At 42.5% G+C, this 21206-nt stretch overlaps 2 protein-coding genes across 4 annotated transcripts in view; both read left to right on the top strand.

The window, feature by feature from the left end:
• Positions 1-961, top strand: part of LOC114574053 (calmodulin-binding transcription activator 2) — a 15158-nt gene extending 14197 nt beyond the window's left edge. For all 3 annotated transcript variants that reach the window (XM_028606351.1, XM_028606349.1, XM_028606350.1), the window contains one exon: positions 1-961. This exon is cut by the window's left edge and continues 553 nt beyond it. The gene's annotated coding sequence lies outside the window, so the exon portion shown is untranslated.
• Positions 1-20901, top strand: part of LOC114546103 (zinc finger protein 721-like) — a 1066380-nt gene extending 1045479 nt beyond the window's left edge. Inside the window, exon 9 of the mRNA XM_028564767.1 lies at positions 18443-20901. Within this exon, the coding sequence (XP_028420568.1) occupies positions 18443-19480 (1038 nt within the window). The 3' untranslated portion in view covers positions 19481-20901. The remainder of the gene's footprint in view (positions 1-18442) is intronic.
• Positions 20902-21206: the final 305 nt, after the last annotated feature.

Raw genomic sequence — 21206 nt, forward strand, 5'->3', positions numbered from 1 at the left:
TCGGAGGCTACTTCAGACGTTAAGAGATGTCTCTGGTTAGCATCTCGGAGGCTACTTCAGACGTTAAGAGAAGTCTCTGGTTAGCATCTCGGAGGCTACTTCAGACGTTAACAGATGTCTCTGGTTAGCATCTCGGAGGCTAATTCAGACATTAACAGAAGTCTCTGGTTAGCATCTCGGAGGCTACTTCAGACATTAACAGATGTCTCTGGTTAGCATCTCGGAGGCTACTTCAGACATTAACAGATGTCTCTGGTTAGCATCTCGGAGGCTACTTCAGAGAAGTCTCTGGTTAGCATCTCGGAGGCTACTTCAGACATTAACAGAAGTCTCTGGTTAGCATCTCGGGAGGCTACTTCAGACATTAACAGAAGTCTCTGGTTAGCATCTAGGAGGCTACTTCAGACATTAACAGAAGTCTCTGGTTAGCATCTCGGAGGCTACTTCAGACGTTAACAGAAGTCTCTGGTTAGCATCTCGGAGGCTACTTCAGACATTAACAGAAGTCTCTGGTTAGCATCTCGGAGGCTACTTCAGCCTCTGATCTAGATGTGACATCAGGGATCAGGCTGTGACGATGTGAAGCCTTATTCTAAATAATAATTACTGCTATGTCATGTAGCGATCCAGCCGGCTCCAGTCTGACTCCCATCAGGTAGTGACAGCTCTACTCGGACTCTGAGAGAAACCAGACATGTGCTGCAGTCTAACAGTTTACACTTAAGGTTTGACTGCAGATTACTGGTCCTCTGGCTCTGGTCTCGGGTCTCGGGTCTCTGGTCTCGGGTCTCGGGTCTCTGGGCTCGGGTCTCTGGTATCGGCTCTGGGCTCGGGTCTCTGGTCTCGGCTCTGGGCTCGGGTCTCTGGTCTCGGGTCTCAGGTTTAGGGACGGAGCTCCTGAACGTGTACATGATTCTAACAGATCTATTTAATCACTTCTATAAACATACATATGAATATATTCTGATGTTTCTATTTATTACAGCATGGACTGGTAGTGGGTCTGGGTGAGTGTGTGAGTGAGTGTGTGTGAGTGTGTGCGTGTGTGTGTGAGTGTGTGTGTGTGTGTGTGTGTGTGTGTGTGTGTGTGTGGTGTGTGTGTGTGTGTGTGTGTGTGTGTGTGTGTGTGTGTGTGTGTGTGTGTGTGTGTGTGTGTGTGTGTGTGTGTGTGTGTGTGTGTGTGTGTGTGTGTGTGTGTGTGAGTGTAAGGTGGAGTCTTAAGGGCCCCCCCCCCTGACCTTTGACCTCTGTTAAATCAGCTGAGGAGTTGTTTCCTCTCAGCTCTCATGTGTCTGAATATATATCTCTATCTAGTATATTTCTATATTTCTGAATGAAAAGATGAATCAGCAGTTTATCTGTTGAGAGGTCGGAGGTTTCCTGTTTCCTGTTTCCTGTTTCCTGTTTCCTTTAGTTTAGTTTTTATAAAGTGTGACGGTCCCAGACCGAGCATGAGTTGTTTCCTTCCTTCCCTCCTCCCTCCCATCCTTCCTTCCTTCCCTCCTCCCTCCCATCCTTCCTTCCCCCTTCCTTCCTTCCTTCCTTCCTTCCTTCCTTCCTTCTTTCCTGCCTTCCCTCCTTCATTCCTTTCTCCCTTCCTTCCTTCCCTCCTTCCTTCCTTCCTCTCTTCCTCTCTTCCTTCCTTCCCTCCTCCCTCCCCCATCCTTCCTTCCTTCCTTCCCTCCTTCCGTTCTCCCTTCCTTCCTTCCTTCCCTCCTCCCTCCCATCCTTCCTTCTTTCCTCCATCCTTCCTTCCTTCCTGCCTTCCCTCCTTCATTCCTTTCTTCTTTCCTTCCTTCCCTCCTTCCTTTCTCCCTTCCTTCCTTTCTCCCTTCCTTCCTTCCTTCCCTCCTCCCTCCCTTCCCTTCTCCCTTTCTTCCTTCCTTCCCTGCCGTCCTTCCTTCTTTCCTCCCTCCTTCCCTCCCTCCCTTCCTTCAGCTGTTGCAGTGAAGCTTTTGCATGAGTTTTGCTCTGTTAGTCAGGTCCACTATATACAGTATTTATTTTTTTGATTTTGCAGGTTTTTACAAAGAATGCAAAAACTACAATTTTAAATATGTTTCTAACAGGAAAAACAGAATCCCAAAGAAAATTCAGAAAATCACATCATATGAATTTATTAAAATTGATAACCATCTGATGAGGAAAAACAAGTATTTGACCCCCTGGACAAACAGCAAGATGTCCTACAATTGAATTTGTTTTTTTAAACACAAACCAATTTTACACCTTCACCTACCTGTATAAAAGACACCTGTCAACACCCAAACAACCAGCATCCCATCACCACCATGGGCAAGACCAAAGTTCAACATCAGGGACAAGACTGATCTGCACAAATGAAGTCGGAAAGCAACTGAGAAAAGATCAACTGTCGGTGCAGTTATCAGGAAATGGAAGAAGCACCACACCACCGCCAACCTCCCTCGGTCTGGGACAAGATTTTGCCTCGTGGGGTGTCCCTGATTAGAGTGAGGAATCATCCCAAAACCACAAGGGGAACTTGAATCAACTTACAGTTACAAAAGAAACGGTTGGTTATATACGCCGTCATGGATTGAAATCCTGCAGCGCACGCAAGGTCCCCCTGCTCAAGAAGAAACATGTACAGGGAGATGGATTCACCACCTGGAATCAGAAAGGCCTGAAATGATGAGACCAAAATAGAACTTTTGGCCTCAACTCAACTGATCTGTTTGGAGGGCAAAAATAATAACAACAAAGAACACCAGACATGGTGGTGGCAACATCATCATTTTTCAGCCAAGGGGACGGGACAACTCCATCCAGGGGAGGATTCGGGGCCATTCTCTGGTTTCTCCTCATCTATTCCCTCAGTGAGAGAGCTGAAGATGGGTCGAGGATGGGTGTCAGCACGTGACCCTAAGCACACCGCCAAAGCAACAAAAGAGTGGCTGAAGTGCACATCAAGGTTCTGTGGCCTGTCTCCAGACCTGAATGTGAAAATCTTTGAGGGTGCTTGTGTGTGTGTGACAACCTGAACCTGAATGATTTGGAGGCTGTCTGTTTGGCCAACATCCCTGCCGAAATTGCACAAACCTTGTCACCAACTATAAAAACCGTTTGACATCTGTGCTGGCCAATAATGGCTTTTTACAAAATATTAACATGCTGTTTGTCCAGGGGGTTACTTGTTTTTCCTCATCAATGGTTATCAATTTTAATAAATTCATATGATGTGATTTTTGAATTTTCTTTGGGATTTGTCTTTCACTGTTAGAATGTACATATGATTAAAATTGTAGATTTTTGCATTCTTTGTAATGGGCAAATGCAAAATAGGGGTAAATACTTATACTATAATTTATATTTAATAAACTATAAATTTTGGAAATATATTTATAGTCAGAGCCCAGATGTCCACATTGAATTTGTTTTTTAAATAAACTTTTAATTTGTAATATCTCGTCTTGTGAAAACTTCCCTCAAAGGTTCAAATCAGAACTTAATGAAGCAGACTGTCTCCTCTTCTCTTCTGCTCGGGGACATTTTGAAGACGTTTAGAGTGAAATGAGGACTTTATTATATGATATTATATTATATATATATAACGCTACTGTGGAGATGGATCCATGAATGAATGAATGAATGAATCAGCTGTTTTGTGATCTGTATATAAAATAATAACAACACTCAGACTATTGTCATCATTATTAATACGACCAGCGTTCAGTTCTCTGGTTTCTCCTCAAATATTCACTGTGTGTGTGTCTGTGTCTGTGTCTGTGTGTGTGTGTGTGTGTGGTGTGTGTGTGTGTGTGTGTGTGTGTGTGTGTGTGTGTGTGTGTGTTTGTGTATCTGTGTGTTTCTCTCTGTGTGTGTGGCAATTTTCATCCATTTATAGTTTCTTCTTTCCCAAAATATTACAAATATTTAGTTTGTTTTTGACTTAAAATACATCTCTCTGCATCTGTAATGCTATAATATAATATATATAATCTATAATATAATTCATATAATATATATAATATAATTATATGTGAGGAACACCAGGATTCTCCCTGCTGGTAGACCGGTGGTCCCTGATGAACTGTTTGGGAGAAGAAGGAGGGGATACAGTATATACCATTAGGTATTAGGGGACCACTAAGGTCTATATAAAAGAGACTTCAGATACAGTATTAGGGGACCACTAAGGTCTATATAAAAGAGACTTCAGATACAGTATTAGGGGACCACTAAGGTCTATATAAAAGAGACTTCAGATACAGTATTAGGGGACCACTAAGGTCTATATAAAAGAGACTTCAGATACAGTATTAGGGGACCACTAAGGTCTATATAAAAGAGACTTCAGATACAGTATTAGGGGACCACTAAGGTCTATATAAAAGAGACTTCAGATACAGTATTAGGGGACCACTAAGGTCTATATAAAAGAGACTTCAGATACAGTATTAGGGGACCACTAAGGTCTATATAAAAGAGACTTCAGATACAGTATTAGGGGACCAGTAAGGTCTATATAAAAGCATCCAAAAAGCAGCATGTCATGGGACCTTTAATTCACTGGACAATATTCTGCACTATGCATATTTATATTGATATATATTACTCTGTGTCACCTCCAACTGTGCAGTATATCATATCTATTCATCTGTATATCTGTGTTTATATACTGTATGTTTATAGAAGGGTCTTTTTTATTACTATTATTATTATAACAGGTTCTAATTTCTTGTTCATATACTTCATGTATATATATATATAAATATATATATATATATGGGGGTGCAGAGTTAAAAAAAACATCTTTCTGCCTCTGTAATAAATGCACATTACACAGTATTATATTACTTAACAGTAACAATAACTCGTGGTCTAATATTCTCGATATAGGCCTAGCCTACACAAGTGTTAGGCTACCACCAGTGGTAATACACGACTCACTTTGAAATCATGGTCTTCATGATTTACAGTCATCGTCTCTCCTTTTATGTAACCTATATGGTATGGGATATAGTAATATATATATACCTCAGAATTTGCAAAACAACGGCTTGTACTACAGTGTTAACCTACTTGAGTTTGGCTGTGAATTAACCAAGCATGTTAATGTGTCTCTAATCGAATCATTCCATAACTGATGTAAAGTTGTTCTGAAATCTAACTCCGACACAGCAAAGTAGCTATTGGTATTTATTAATGAGCTTATTCATCTTTAGTGATATGAGTTTCTCTCTGGGTTTAACCCAGTGCGCCCCTTGTGGACAAAATAAAACACCAGCATATTACAACATGAGAAACATCCCATATTAACATGGAGTCTGGTGGAGATATGCTGGCTCTATACACGCTAAAAGTCCTGATTATTAACATGGAGTCTGGTGGAGATATGCTGGCTCTATACACGCTAAAAGTCCTGATTATTAACATGGAGTCTGGTGGAGATATGCTGGCTCTATACACGCTAAAAGTCCTGATTATTAACATGGAGTCTGGTGGAGATATGCTGGCTCTATACACGCTAAAAGTCCTGATTATTAACATGGAGTCTGGTGGAGATATGCTGGCTCTATACACGCTAAAAGTCCTGATTATTTACATGGAGTCTGGTGGAGATATGCTGGCTCTATACACGCTAAAAGTCCTGATTATTTACATGGAGTCTGGTTGAGATATGCTGGCTCTATACACGCTAAAAGTCCTGATTATTTACATGGAGTCTGGTGGAGATATGCTGGCTCTATACACGCTAAAAGTCCTGATTATTTACATGGAGTCTGGTGGAGATATGCTGGCTCTATACACGCTAAAAGTCCTGATTATTTACATGGAGTCTGGTGGAGATATGCTGGCTCTATACACGCTAAAAGTCCTGATTATTTACATGGAGTCTGGTGGAGATATGCTGGCTCTATACACGCTAAAAGTCCTGATTATTTACATGGAGTCTGGTGGAGATATGCTGGCTCTATACACGCTAAAAGTCCTGATTATTTACATGGAGTCTGGTGGAGATATGCTGGCTCTATACACGCTAAAAGTCCTGATTATTTACATGGAGTCTGGTGGAGATATGCTGGCTCTATACACGCTAAAAGTCCTGATTATTTACATGGAGTCTGGTGGAGATATGCTGGCTCTATACACGCTAAAAGTCCTGATTATTTACATGGAGTCTGGTGGAGTTTGGTGAGAGAAATCACCACCACCAGTGTAACGGGATGTATTTTAGGTTCTGTTAAATTCCTGCAGAAATGGGCACAGCACCCCCTGCTGGCGTCACTTCCACATTGCGCCACAGCCTTAAAAGTGATGAATTCTGGGTAATCCACAGCAGAACTCCTGATAACTGCTGTGGTAAGTCGCATGTTAAACGCTGCAGAGATCATATTAGCCACCATGTTGTATTGGACTGTATTTAGTTGTGACGTAGTTTAGAGATGAATGACGTTTGTTTGGTGTCGAGTGAGTCAGAGCTGAATGCTAAATGTAGCTTCTGATGCTGTTCCTCTATCTGACTTAGTGTGTGTGTGTGTGTGTGTGTGTGTGTGTGTGTCTTTGTGTGTCTGTGTGTGTCTGTGTGTGTGTGTGTGTGTGTGTCTGTGTGTGTGTGTGTGTGTGTGTGTGTGTGTGTGTGTGTGTGTGTGTGTGTGTGTGTGTGTGTGTGTGTGTGTGTGTGTGTGTGTGTGTGTGTGTCTGTGTCTGTGTGTGTGTGTGTGTGTGTGTGTGTGTGTGTGTGTGTGTGTGTGTGTGTGTCTGTGTGTGTCTGTGATATGATTATTAATGATTAATGATACTCATCTATGTGAAGACACTGATCATGTTAATGATTTCTCACAATAATTATCAACAATGACTTAATAAGGTGGGAAACAAGATAATATCAATATTCAATTTTCATTTTTAGAACAGGCCTGAGGGCTACTCATGTGGTCCTTGGGGGCTACCTGGTGCCCGCGGGCACCGCGTTGGTGTGTGTGTGTGTGTGTGTGTGTGTGTGTGTGTGTGTGTGTGTGTGTGTGTGTATATATATTATGTCGGAAAAGTCATAGTATAGCATGTCGAAAAAAGTGTAAAAAAGCAATAATATAGTATATCAAAAAAGTGATAAAAAGTCACGATATAGTACATCAATAAAAGTCACAGTAGGCTATATGTCGAAGAAAAAGTCATAGTTTAGTATGTCACAAAAGTCATAGTATACTATGTCAAAAAAATGATAAAAACGCTACAATATAGTAGTCAAAAAATAAATGATAGTGTGGTCTAGACCTACTCTATCTGTGAAGTGTCTCAAGATAACTCTTGTTATGTTTTGATACTATAAATAAAATTGAATTGATATGACGAGGTGAGCTGCATGGAAAATGTTACGATCTACAGCTATATTTCCATTTCTTCACCTGACGTCTTCATCGGCTCGCTTTCGGCTCTGAACTTTTCCGCAAAGCTTGCACAGAGATCAGCTGGGTTATAGTGTGGAGGCAAATGTTATTTTAACCATTTGTTTAATGATAATAACCATTGGATTAATGATTGTTTTATTTAGATTTAGCTTCTTCATGTGTAGATTCAAAAGGCTCCAAGTGAAATAGTTGGCAACCGTGAACTATAGCCCAGTAGAGTTATTTAGTTTTACTAGTTTGAACCTTCTCACATTGTTGACTTTTTAGCAGACGAAGTCTGAAGGCCACAAACCGAGTCTCCTTCTGCCTCCTGAGATAAACTGATGTTTAGACTAACGTTAGGAACAGGAGGAGAGGGGAAGGTGAGACAATGGTGGGACTGTTAATGATGTCCTCTCTTCAACTATGGCCATGCTAAGAGACACATTTAGAGGGGGGGCTTAACGGAGGTCTTCACTATATGATGTTTGGATGTTTAGATTTTAGGTTAGAAAGACATTTTCAGTTGTGCTGCGTGTACCTTTGAAACTGTTTTCTCCATTTGCAAATGTAAATAAATACTCAAAGACCAGACTTTGGTTTAATTCTCAAACAGTCGTTATTTGTTTTGATTTTATCATGAATATCACTAACGCTGCTGCTTCAAGGAAAACTTCCATCACAATTGGTTGCCAGGTTGAGGTTTATAGGTTGCCAGGTTGAGGGTTACAGGTTGCCAGGTTGAGGTTTAGGTTGAGGGTTTTGCCAGGTTGAGGGTTACAGGTTGCCAGGTTGAGGTTTATAGGTTGCCAGGTTGAGGGTTATAGGTTGCCAGGTTGAGGGCCAGGTTGCCAGGTTGAGGGTTTATAGGTTGCCAGGTTGAGGGTTAAAGGTTGCCAGGTTGAGGTTTATAGGTTGCCAGGTTGAGGGTTACAGGTTGCCAGGTTGAGGTTTATAGTTTGCCAGGCTGAGGGTTACAGGTTGCCAGGTTGAGGTTTATAGGTTGCCAGGTTGAGGGTTATAGGTTGCCAGGTTGAGGGTTAGAGGTTGCCAGATAGGGCTAAAAAAAATGGGAGAAACCCAGAAAAAAAGCGGGAGTGTTGGCTGTGTGTGTGTGTGTGTGTGTGTGTGTGTGTGTGTGTGTGTGTGTGTGTGTGTGTGTGTGTGTGTGTGTGTGTGTGGATATATTATGTAGAGTAAGAGTGTGTGTGTGTGTGTGTGTGTGTGTGTGTGTGTGTGTGTGTTGTAGGATATATTGTGTAGAGTAAGAGGTGTGTGTGTGTGTGTGTGTGTGTGTGTGTGTGTGTGTGTGTGTGTTGTAGGATATATTGTGTAGAGTAAGAGGGTGTGTGTGTGTGTGTGTGTGTGTGTGGGGAGTAAGAGGCCTTATTAAGCCCTGCTGGCCTTGCTCTCTCTCTCTGTGAGAGATCAGAATGTGGCCATCGTGTGAACCGATAAAAGCTCCAAGGTCTCCGTAAACTATCTCTCTCGGCAGATTAATTTCTCCCCTCCAGCCGAGAGAAATGGGATGTGTGACCTCGGGGTGGAAGTGGGGCAGAGGCTCCAGCATGTCTCCTGTGTTTTAGATTGCCTGTAAGAAATGCCTATATATATATATATATATATATACATACATACATACATACATACATACATACATACATACATACATACATACATACATACATACAGTGGTTAAATTGGCTTTTGTAGGGAGGGGGAGCTCTTATTTGTGTTTTTACACCAAATGGGCTCTTTTTCCAGTATTAATGTGTAAGGTAGGGTTGATAAGTTATTCAAACAAAGAGAAATACTTCCCAATTCACTTACTTTACTATTATTAGTTTTTTAACCTTTTATAGGCTAATGTTAACAGACAGGCAATGGATTTCACCCTTGGAAAATGTATGAAATTGAACATGTTTGAAAATATTGGTTGGCAAATATGTAAACATCTTTTTAAACAAGAAAATGATGTTGATTTAAGAGAATCAGAAACCACTATTATAACCTTTTTAACAGTGATTGGCTGGCCCAGCTTGTTAATAGCCAGTGTATGTTCATTTTAGCTTCCAGTTTGTTAGATGGCCCCAACATTTGGTCTGATCATAACTGGCCTGGCTAGTCAAAGGCCAGGGTTCTGCTTCCAGATTTATTTGGTGACTTATGATGTGGGGGTCTGGGGTCCTCCCCAGAATACTTTTTAGCATTAAACACTTCATTTTCTGCATTTTGGTGAATTTTTATGCACTTATTTCTACCTACTCTATCTTTATGTAAAGGGAACCATTAGGCTACAATCCAAATATAACAACATAATGGAAAATATTGCAGTAAGGCTGTCAGGAATTCTGTGTTGCTTTCATCTATTTATTCTCCTTTAGATCGACTTATCTAATTATTTCTGAGTCAGCACACATGTAGCTTAGGCATCATTTATTCTTCCCTTTTTTGCATCTTTTGTTGGGGAAGTAACCTCCGTAAATGTGCAAATGACAATTATTCACAGTGATAGATTATTAATTTAATTTATTAATAAACCTCTTGATTGTAATATTTCAGATGATTGAGCAAGATTTCTGCTCATGTCCAAAACTTTGTGCACATTCAAAATATAACTCATCCCATCTGTGCTCTCTGAGATTTGAAGGAGTCGTGATATTTTGTGAAAAAAATAAAGTTATAATATAGGCTATTACGAGAATAAAGTCACCATATTTTAGAAAATAATCTATAGGCTACCTGCACCGTGGTCTGCTGTGCATTCCGTGATTGCTCTGCTGATACGGTAGATCTCAGACCTCCTGACAGACTCAGAGCCCCGTTTGAAACACAGAGCCCCGTTTGAGACGTTTAGGGAAGTGGCTGTACGCTGCTAAACATCGGAGGTGGAAACCCGAAACTTCTGGCAGAAATACACGGAGCTCAAACACATCTGCCGCAGCATGTCCACAGCAGAGTGCATCCATAAACCTGAAGCTGTGCAGCTTTTTACAGCGAGAGTGGACACTAAGCGACGTCCGGTTTCATATTTGTCAGTCAACTTTTCAAAATACATTTGGGGTTACACTCAAAACATTCGGGGCTGAACCCCCGGCAAAATGTTTGATGCTGAAGGAGACGGAGCTCCGGCAGGGTGTGTTGTGGCCCTGAGGAGGGGGAGCTGTGCTCCGGTGCGCCCGCCCAATTTAACCTTTGTGTGTGTGTGTGTGTGTGTATATATATATATATATATATATATATATATATATATATATATATATATATATATATATATATATATATATATATATATATATATATATATATATATATACACACACACACATACAGGAAGAACATCTAAGAGTGTGTGTGTGATCATCATCAAAAGTTTATATAAAGAGGAACCGTACAGCGATAGATTTACTAAACAACAGCCTTGGAACTGGAAAAAAACATTCAAATGCTGATGAGAAAAGGACACAAAAAATGTAAAAAAGACGGTAGAAAGAAGGAAGGAAGGCAAGAATAGGTCAAAATAGTATCAAAAACTTCAAAAAGAGTGACCTAAGAAGAAAGAAGCAAGAAACTTGTAAAAAAGTAGAAGGACCGTAGATGGAAGGATAGATTAGGTCCAAAGAAGGAGACACAAATGTCACATTTTTGGTAGGAAAAAACTGTTTTTGTGTGTGATAGATCAGTATAGTGATGTTCTAGTGTCTCCTGTCTCCTGTCTCATGGTGTGTCTCTGTGTGTTGATCAGCAGATAGTATATGAGTATAGTGATGTTCTAGTGTCTCCTGTCTCCTGTCTCATGGTGTGTCTCTGTGTGTAGATCAGCAGATAGTATATGAGTATAGTGATGTTCTAGTGTCTCCTGTCTCCTGTCTCATGGTGTGTCTCTGTGTGTAGATCAGCAGATAGTATATGAGTATAGTGATGTTCTAGTGTCTCCTGTCTCCTGTCTCATGGTGTGTCTCTGTGTGTAGATCAGCAGATAGTATATGAGTATAGTGATGTTCTAGTGTCTCCTGTCTCCTGTCTCATGGTGTGTCTCTGTGTGTAGATCAGCAGATAGATAGTATATGAGTTCTATAGTGATGTTCAGATAGTGTGGAGTGTCTCCTGTCTGTCATGGTGTGTCTCTGGTTGTTGTCTTCACAGCTCATCTGTGGGACGAGACCCTTCTGACTTCAGGACGTCCGTCTGGAATTAGTTCCCCCTGAAGAACAAGAATGAGTTCTCCACAAAAGGTGAGATCACTTTCTTTTTTTCACCAGCCACTTTTTCCCGGAATTGTATATTTTCAATTGCTTGAATACATATTTTTTTTTGTAGAATTATTAATACATATTTTATTAATATAGGCAAATGGAAAGTCATGTGAAAAAAAAGGGTGCGAGACCATGGTTAAATTGTGTTTTGTCATATACAGTTATTGTAAGCCTACATGTTTAATGAACAAAACAAAATAATATTGACTCGTCCCTCAGTAACATTCACGGCCTTCTTTGAGATTGTTTGATTGATGTTGCCGGAGCTTTTGTAAGAAATTGCGATATAAAGGCTGTGATGTCTTTTGTATTTTTGTTGCAATAAAGTTGCGGGACACAGTGAAAGTTGCAAAAAAAAGTGTTCCTATAGTAACCAAAAAGGCTCAGGATGCTGCAAATGTCTAATATGAAAATGGCTGGTGGATTTAAGACCAAAAAATTATAATTTATTGAATGAATCAAATTTGTACATAGGCTATCTGCCATTGGCTTGATGATCTTTACATTGTTAGTTCATGTCCTATCCTGGGCTGGGACACATCCATATGCTTTGATAAACCAGGGCTCCACACTAACTTTTTGCCTTGGTCGTACTGGTGCGACCAGCACAAAATTTAGGTGCACCCAAATTTTTCCTTGCGTCGCCATTAAGGCAACAATTTCAAGGTCACCTTTTTATCACACTCCATATACAGTCATATCTATATTATGTCAATTATTTTAAACAAGAATAGGGAGTTGGTAAAAAAAAATGTTTTTATTTGAAGCACAATTATACTGTACTCAACAAAGTCTTCTAGCGGGTCCCCCCTTGCTGTCAAATGCCCCCCAGATGACCAACACCTGTCATTTGGCCTTCTTCCCCTTTGGCCTCGGCTAAACCAGGTTGCCACACTCCCAAGCATCAACATTCTCCAAGCTGGGCCCCTCCACACTGATTCTTATCACATCTTCCACTAGTCCAGGACTCAAAATCATATCTCTGTATTTTTCAGCTGAATGGCGATACACAATATATATCTCTATCTCTAATATATATTTTTTACAAAGTGGGCTAACTGTTCAGTTTTAAGTCTAAGCCACTTTTCACAAGCTCTTTTATTAAAACAGATGTGATTAAAATAAAATGCAAAGACAGGGTTTCCTTCCCAATTTGAAAATATACAGCTGCAACACATGTAAATTATCTGAAATAAATATCCTGGGATATATTTAAAAAATATATATCGCTGAGAAAGCTCCTTCACTTGTTTTCAATAACAGACCCGGATAGCCCAGTAGCTCATATAGGGAGAGAGGGGGAGACAGGGAGACAAAGGGAGAGAGGGGGAGTGCAATGTACTGAAGCTACTCCCAGAGAGACGGCTGACTCATGAACGGGTCCTGCACGGGTCGAATGGGCTTTGGCGGGTCAGCGGTGTTGCACACGTCTTGTGTAGGCTATGAAATGTCTGTATCGTCACTGCGCTGCATTTTTATGAACTATGATAATGTGGTCATGGGTCAAATCTTTCGCCCAAGTCCAGCAAGCTCCGTCTTACACACTACTACCCAACCAACTGAAGTTAGTTGCATTTAATAACTTCTTATTTGTTTTTCGCCGTGGCGGCCGCAATTACAGAGAGTTACCAGCGGAAACACTGGTACCAACACAGGTTTCCTCTCATACTCAACAATATACAGCTGTGTTAATAATACAGGTTCCCTCTCATACTTAATATACAGCTGTGTTAATAATACAGGTTCCCTCTCATACTTAATATACAGCTGTGTTAATAATACAGGTTTCCTCTCATACTTTATATACAGCTCAATTAAAACTGTAGACAAATGTCAATATACAGCTGTCCAAACACAGGCAGGAACATACGCAACATTAAACGGACAGGATGTTTGCACTGGTGCAACATAGGAAAACTCTTAGTTGCACCCTTACAAATTTTGGTTGCATATGCAACCAAAATTGGTCGCACTCTAGAGCCCTTTTAAGTACTTATTGGACTTTAACTTATTATTGCACTTACAATAATGAGCGTAGCTGTCCCCATTTAGGTCATTGCGTCTCATCTCCGGTTTTTCCTGCATCCACCGTGTGTGATTGTGTGTGTTTGTGCGTGTGCGCATGGGTCAGTCGCAGGAGAAGCCGGTCCGCCCACTGCAGACAGCCAACAGGAGTGAAACAGCAGCAGCTTCCAGCGACTTTAGAGAGAAAAATGTATACAGGTTTGCAGGACGGTCGGATATGTTTTTTGCTGTACGTTTTGTCAATGCGCCTCAGCTTAACTATATGTGTCACGGATTAGCGCTGAAAACCAATCAAATTAGTTACTCTGTTGCACGACTAAAACGCGTTTCACCAAAACAAGTTCCTTCCCGACGCTATTTTGCAGCGGCATCACAGCCTTTTCCACCCAAGATGCCCCTGTGGCTGGTATACAAGGCAAAGTCACTTAAGTAACCCTATGGAGCGTACCACAGGGCCACTACGTGACAAACCCTATGGAGCGTACCACAGGGCCACTACGTGACAAACCCTATGGAGCGTACCACAGGGCCACTACGTGACAAATCCTATGGAGCGTACCACCGGGCCACTACGTGACAAATCCTATGGAGCGTACCACCGGGCCACTACGTGACAAACCCTATGGAGCGAACCACAGGGCCACTACGTGACAAACCCTATGGAGCGTACCACAGGGCCACTACGTGACAAACCCTATGGAGCGTACCACAGGGCCACTACGTGACAAACCCTATGGAGCGAACCACGGGGCCACTACGTGACAAACCCTATGGAGCGTACCACTGGGCCACTACGTGACAAACCCTATGGAGCGAACCACGGGGCCACTACGTGACAAACGCTATGGAGCGTACCACCGGGCCACTACGTGACAAACCCTATGGAGCGTACCACCGGGCCACTACGTGACAAACCCTATGGAGCGTACCATGTGGCCACCACGTGACAAACCCTATGGGCGTACCACTGGGCCACCACGTGACAAACCCTATGGAGGCGTACCACTGGGCCACCACGTGACAAACCCTATGGGCGTACCACCGGGCCACTACGTGACAAACGATATGGAGTGTACCACCGGGCCACTACGTGACAAACGGAGCATACCACGGGGCCACTACGTGACAAACCCTACGGAGCGTACCACGAGGCCACTATGTGACAAACTCTATGGAGTGTACCACTGGTCCACTACGTGACAAATCCTATGGAGCGTACCACGGGGCCACTACGTGACAAACCCTATGGAACGTACCACCGGGCCACTACGTGACAAACCCTATGGAACGCGTACCACCGGGCCACTACGTGACACACCCTATGGAACGTACCACCGGGCCACTACGTGACAAACCCTATGGAACGTACCACCGGGCCACCACGTGACAAACCCTATGGGCGTACCACCGGGCCACCACGTGACCAACCCTATGGAGCGTACCACGGGGCCACCACGTGACCAACCCTATGGAGGCGTACCACCGGGCCACCACGTGACCAACCCACGGAGCGTACCACGAGGCCACTATGTGACAAACTCTATGGAGTGTACCACTGGTCCACTACGTGACAAATCCTATGGAGCGTACCACGGGGCCACTACGTGACAAACCCTATGGAACGTACCACCGGGCCACTACGTGACAAACCCTATGGAACGTACCACCGGGCCACTACGTGACACACCCTATGGAACGTACCACCGGGCCACTACGTGACAAACCCTATGGAACGTACCACCGGGCCACTACGTGACAAACCCTATGGAGCGTACCACCGGGCCACTACGTGACCAACCCTATGGAGCGTACCACCGGGCCACTACGTGACCAACCCTATGGAGCGTACCACCGGGCCACTACGTGACCAACCCTATGGAGCGTACCACCGGGCCACTACGTGACCAACCCTATGGAGCGTACCACCGGGCCACTACGTGACAAACTCTATGGAGCGTACCACGGGGCCACTACATGACAAACCGTAAAACACTGAGCTTAACTCTGTGCCATTTGTGTATTATATTTGTAACTTACCTTTATGTTTCTTCAAATTTGAGGGTGAATTTTTTAAGGCCATTGCGCAATCTTTCCGGAGGAAGAATAGGCACTTCATTCTATATGAATTGTCTTTCACTCCGACAAATGAGAACATGGACTCTAAGTAGGGCCAGAGGTGGTCTCCTTCCTCGCCTTCACCGCCACGATCACTCCAAGTTGAAAGTGTTCTAGGTGGTGTTTCTGGTTCTTCCATCTCGAAACAAACTAAGAAAGATCTCAAGTGTTCTCAGTGCAGGCAGGCAGGCAGCAGAGCAAAAGGCAGAATGGGAGCACACGCGGCCTTCTTATAAGCTTGATTCACTCAATGATGAGCCAGCTTCATCAGACCTGCTGACAGCCATCTACCGCTCTGGCAGTGATAATTAGGGCCCGGGCGCCGACAGCGGCAAAGGCCCTATTGAAACTGAAGGAATTATTGTTTCTATTCTTTCTATTATTATTATTTTCCCGTCAAATGAATGGCTTTTTGAGGGGCTTAATATATTCAAAAACTCACCAAATTTGGCGGCCGCATCACGTCTGGTGAAAATTTACGTATTTGAAGGATTTCGGGAATAGTCGCACAAAAATGGCTCGCTAGCGCCCCCTAAAAAGTTAAGAAAATTGAGCCCCTGCAGTGCGTTTAACGTAGACTCACGAAACTTGGTACACATATGTAACATGTCAAGATGTACAAAAAACTTCATTAGAGCCACACCCTAAACCCAACAGGAAGTCCGCCATTTTGAATTAAATGTTCGAAATTAGTGCGATTTTGGCCATTTCCACATGTCGTACTTTAACGAACTCCTCCTAGAGATTTCATCCGATCAACTTCAAACTCGGTCTGTGCCATCTTAAGACGTTAAAGATGAAAAGTTGTTAAAAGAAAAACTTTTCGTCATAGGGCGTGGCCCTGGCGGGGCGGCCATTTTGTGCGTTTCGCCGCCGAAACAGGAAGTGGGTGTAACTCAAGTGTACGTTGTCCGATTATCTCGAAACTTTTCAGGATTCATAAGAGTCCGACCCTGAGGACAAATAGGCCGATATTTACTTAAAGTCATAGCGCCCCCTAGTGGCAACCGGAAGAAGGCCTAAAAGTCAAGGTGCTATACTTTAACGAACTCCTCCTAGAGATTTCATCCGATGGACTTCAAACTTGGTCTGTACCATCCTAACACCTTAACGATGAAAAGTTATTAAAAGAAAAACTTTTCGTCAGACGGTGTGGGCGTGGCGTGGCGGCCATTTTGAGTGTTTACCGATGAACAAAGAAGTTGGAACTTGAGTGTACATTGTCGTGTCTGCCCCATTCTCACGAATCACAAGGGTCCAGGCCTGAGGACACCTACAGGCCAAAATTATCTTTTGGTGATAGCGCCCCCTGCTGGCAACAGGAAATGTGCCTTATATGACAAACATCATCCGATTTACATGAAACGTATGTGTTGTCTACATGTGATACTGAGCCGGCCCCTATAATATGACCACGCCCACTTACTCAGGCCCTTTCATAACATTTGAACCGTTTAAGGTAAAGTCTTGTGTGAGGTGTCATTGAACTCAGCACAGTCTTCCTTCTTCATCGGTGATGGTTTGACCCACCCCCCCTAAGCTTAAGCCACGCCCCCTTTCATAACATTTGAACCATTTAAGGTTGACCTTTGTGTGAGGTATCAATGAACTCAGCAGAGAGTTCCTGCGCTTCAAACAAACTAACCAAAGAGCCGGTTAATGAACCCGAGTCGTGTCACTGAACCGGGAGAATGGACCGACTCACTCCTGTTTTGTTTTTTTACCTCATTCGTGCAGGCAGCGCTTCGCTCAAGTTGAGTGTGATTGATGTAGCACGTCTTTTTCTGCTACTGTGTGTCGTAATCTGGCTCATTAGAGCCTCCACAGGAGTGGTGGTAGAATCAATCAGGAAATGGGCTACCTCGAGCAGGCTACACATGTATTTTTTTTTTCCGCCTGGCGAGCTGACCGGATGTGACATAGGGGCATGGCAGCATCGATGATTCCATTTTTGTATTCGAAATTTGAGATTGTGACTTAATTTCAGTCCATTACTATTTTAAATCGAAATCGTGACACCCTTAATATTATAAAAAGTTGTTTATTAATCACAAACTAACCAACACTGGACCTTACATTTCCCATAATGCAACTCCATAATGGGGATGTCGGCAGATAATTAAGAAAGTAGGGCTGCCACCTCTTAGTCGATTAGTCGACTAATCGGTCGTTTTGGTCTTAGTCGACTAAGATTTCTTTAGTCCATTAGTCATTTTTTATGCTTATTCATGCTTAATTACTTTATTTCCAAGAAACTTCTGAGCACATTCATGGTAAACACAAGATTTAAAGTGGTGCTTTTGCAGGATTAATTGTGGAGAAACTCAGTTTTACAGATGGTTAATTAACTACATTTATATTGTGCTTTTCTAGTCTTAACCACCTCTCAAAGCGCACAGCTCTGTCAATTAAATCAACCAATCGATTAGTCGACAAAATCGAATAAGTGTTAGTCGACTAAGAAGTTCTTTAGTCGAGGACAGCCCTATAAGAAAGGTAATGCTTCAGTCGAACTGTTCCACAGACATGCTCTAAATTTTGTTTCTAGTTTAAGATAGATTGCTACAGCATGCCACCTCACTAACTCACTCTCTCTGTTTTTCTGTCTGTTGATAGAAGCGGAGTGGAAGAGGAGTCAAACGTCACCACTGTCAGCACTGTGACAAATCCTTCACAACATCAGGATATTTAAAGATTCATCAGAGAGTTCACACTGGAGACAAACCATACAGCTGTGATCAATGTGGGGCAGCTTTCAGACAACAGGGTACCCTAAAAAGACATCAACTCATTCACACTGGAGACAAACCTTACAGCTGTGATCAATGTGGGGCAGCTTTCAGACAACAGGGTAACCTAAAAAGACATCAACTCATTCATACTGGAGACAAACCTTACAGCTGTGAACAGTGTGGGGCAGCTTTCACACTACAGGAAACCCTAAAAAGACATCAATTCATTCATACTGGAGACAAACCTTACAGCTGTGATCAATGTGGGGCAGCTTGCATACTACAGGATACCCTAAAAAGACATCAACTCATTCACACTGGAGACAAACCTTACAGCTGTGATCAATGTGGGGCAGCTTTCACACAGCAGAGTCACCTAAAAAGACATCAACGCATTCACACTGGAGACAAACCTTACAGCTGTGATCAATGTGGGGCAGCTTTCACAGAACATGATACCCTGAAAAAACATAAACGCATTCACACGGGAGAAAAGCCGTACAGCTGTGAACAATGTGGGAAAACCTTTTCTCTGAGTGGTGCCCTTAAATCTCACCTGCGCATTCACACTGGAGAGAAGCCATACTGGTGTGAACAATGTGGGAAAACCTTTTCTCAGTTTAATAACCTTAAATCTCACCAGCGCATTCACACTGGAGAGAAGCCGTACTGGTGTGGACAATGTGGGAAAACCTTTTCTCGCAATAGTGACATTAAAACACACCAGCGAATTCACACTGGAGAGAAGCCATACTGGTGTGAACAATGTGGGAAAACGTTTTATGATAGTGGTAACCTTAAATCTCACCAGCGCATTCACACTGGAGAAAAGCCATACTGCTGTGGACAATGTGGAGAAACTTTTGCCCATAGTAGTAACCTTAAAAAACACCAGCGCATTCACACTGGAGAGAAGCCGTACTGGTGTGAACAATGTGGGAAAACCTTTTCTCGGGGTAGTACCCTTAAATCTCACCAGCTCATTCACACTGCTTCATAGTGAACATGTTAGTATGTAAATGTTGTTACTATTCCCATGTGATTGCAGTAGACATACAATTTAAAAGAAAAGAAACAACAAATTAAATGTAGTTTGATATTACTTTATACAAACAAATAAAAACTTATGCAACTAAAACCTGCAAAGTGCCAAGCTTTGGCCAGCTTTCAAATACATTTAATTCAAGTATATAATAAAATATTTTAAATACAACAAGCCTTTTGTTGAGAGTTGGGTGGGAGTTTAGAGCATTGAAAGAGTGCATTGGTTGACTGTTATGTTAGGTACTTTAGGTTGTTGTTGTTGGTCAACGTCTTTAATGTTAATCTCTGGGTGCTGGCTTACCTGCATGGGAGTTCTCAAGTTTATGGGGTTTCCAAAATACTTAAATTTTGCTTTGGAAAAAAAATATCTATCAAGTTCTGTCTTCCCCTCAAGGTTATAAAATCTGAAATGTGCCCAAACTCTCGTCTCCAATGAGGATGGAGCAGGTTGAATAATTCTGTGAGGTTTGCCAATGTTTGCGCCAACTAAACAACTTCTGCTGCACTCGTTCTTCTTTTGATTATAACAAGAGCGCCCAGGCCCACGCCATCTATGGGAATGGCGAGCTAAACTCATTTCAGGCAGTCTTGTATAAAGTACTCAAAAGCAATACTTGAGTAAAAGTACAAGTATCTTACCAGAAAATGACTTTGGTAGAAGTTAAAGTCTCCTTTTAGAATATTACTTGAGTAAAAGTCTTAAAGTATCTGATATTAACAGTACTGTTATGGAACGACACAGGAGGAGGGACCCAAAAGCAGACGGCCAACACAAAAAGTAAAGGTAAATGTTTTAATGCGTGAAATATATACAATAAATGTGCTGGTGGCAAAAGAGGGGAAGTTGTGTCGAGGGAATCCAGTGGTGAGTGGTGGGTGCTGTGTGCTCTCCAGAGCGTGCCCCGTGACATGGTGGGGGTGACCATCTGGTAGGCCTCCTCCAGAGTCCAAACAATTGAGTCCAATCCGTAGAGAGAGAAGGGCAGGTGTGAGGAGCAGGCAGGCAGGCAGGCAGGCAGGCAAACGAACGAGCAAGGCAGGCTGCAACCTGAGACAAACAGAAAACTAAGTTAGCCACACAAGCAAGAACACAGGAAATACAGGGAACTAGGATAGCCACTATACCACGCTTGTAGACTGTACGATCTGGCGACGAGTGGATCACAGAGCCAGCCTTAAGTACTGCAGGAGGTTGATGAGGGAATGAGCTTCACCTGGAGCCACCTGCCAGCTGAGCCACGCCCACAGCAATCAGCACAGGCTGCCATGATGACATCATGACAAGTACTTAAGTATCCATAGCAATTTTCTGATATTAAATGTACTTAAGTATTAGAAGTAAAAGTAAAAAAAAAAAAAAATTTGATTATGAACTTTATGGCCAAAGGTGTGTAATGTTATCTTCATCACCACTGTCATCGGGGTGGTCATCGTCTGTTACCATGGCAGCAGAGCCTGCACCAGTTGCTTCCATGACATTATCAGTCATTATGCTTCCTCATCTTCTTTAGTTTTTGCCTATGTTTGTTTTTGTTTTTTGCCACTTGGCCACAAAACGGGCATCATGTCCCCAACCGGGATGGAGCGTGCATTATCTTGGCAATTTAGGAGCAATGATATGCCAAACTTCCTTTTTTTCAGCGTAATAAATTTCTTCTGATTTTATTTTGTAGTAACTAAGA

The sequence above is a fragment of the Perca flavescens genome, chromosome 19, assembly GCF_004354835.1.
Source record: "Perca flavescens isolate YP-PL-M2 chromosome 19, PFLA_1.0, whole genome shotgun sequence".
Taxonomy (NCBI): Eukaryota; Metazoa; Chordata; class Actinopteri; order Perciformes; family Percidae; genus Perca; species Perca flavescens.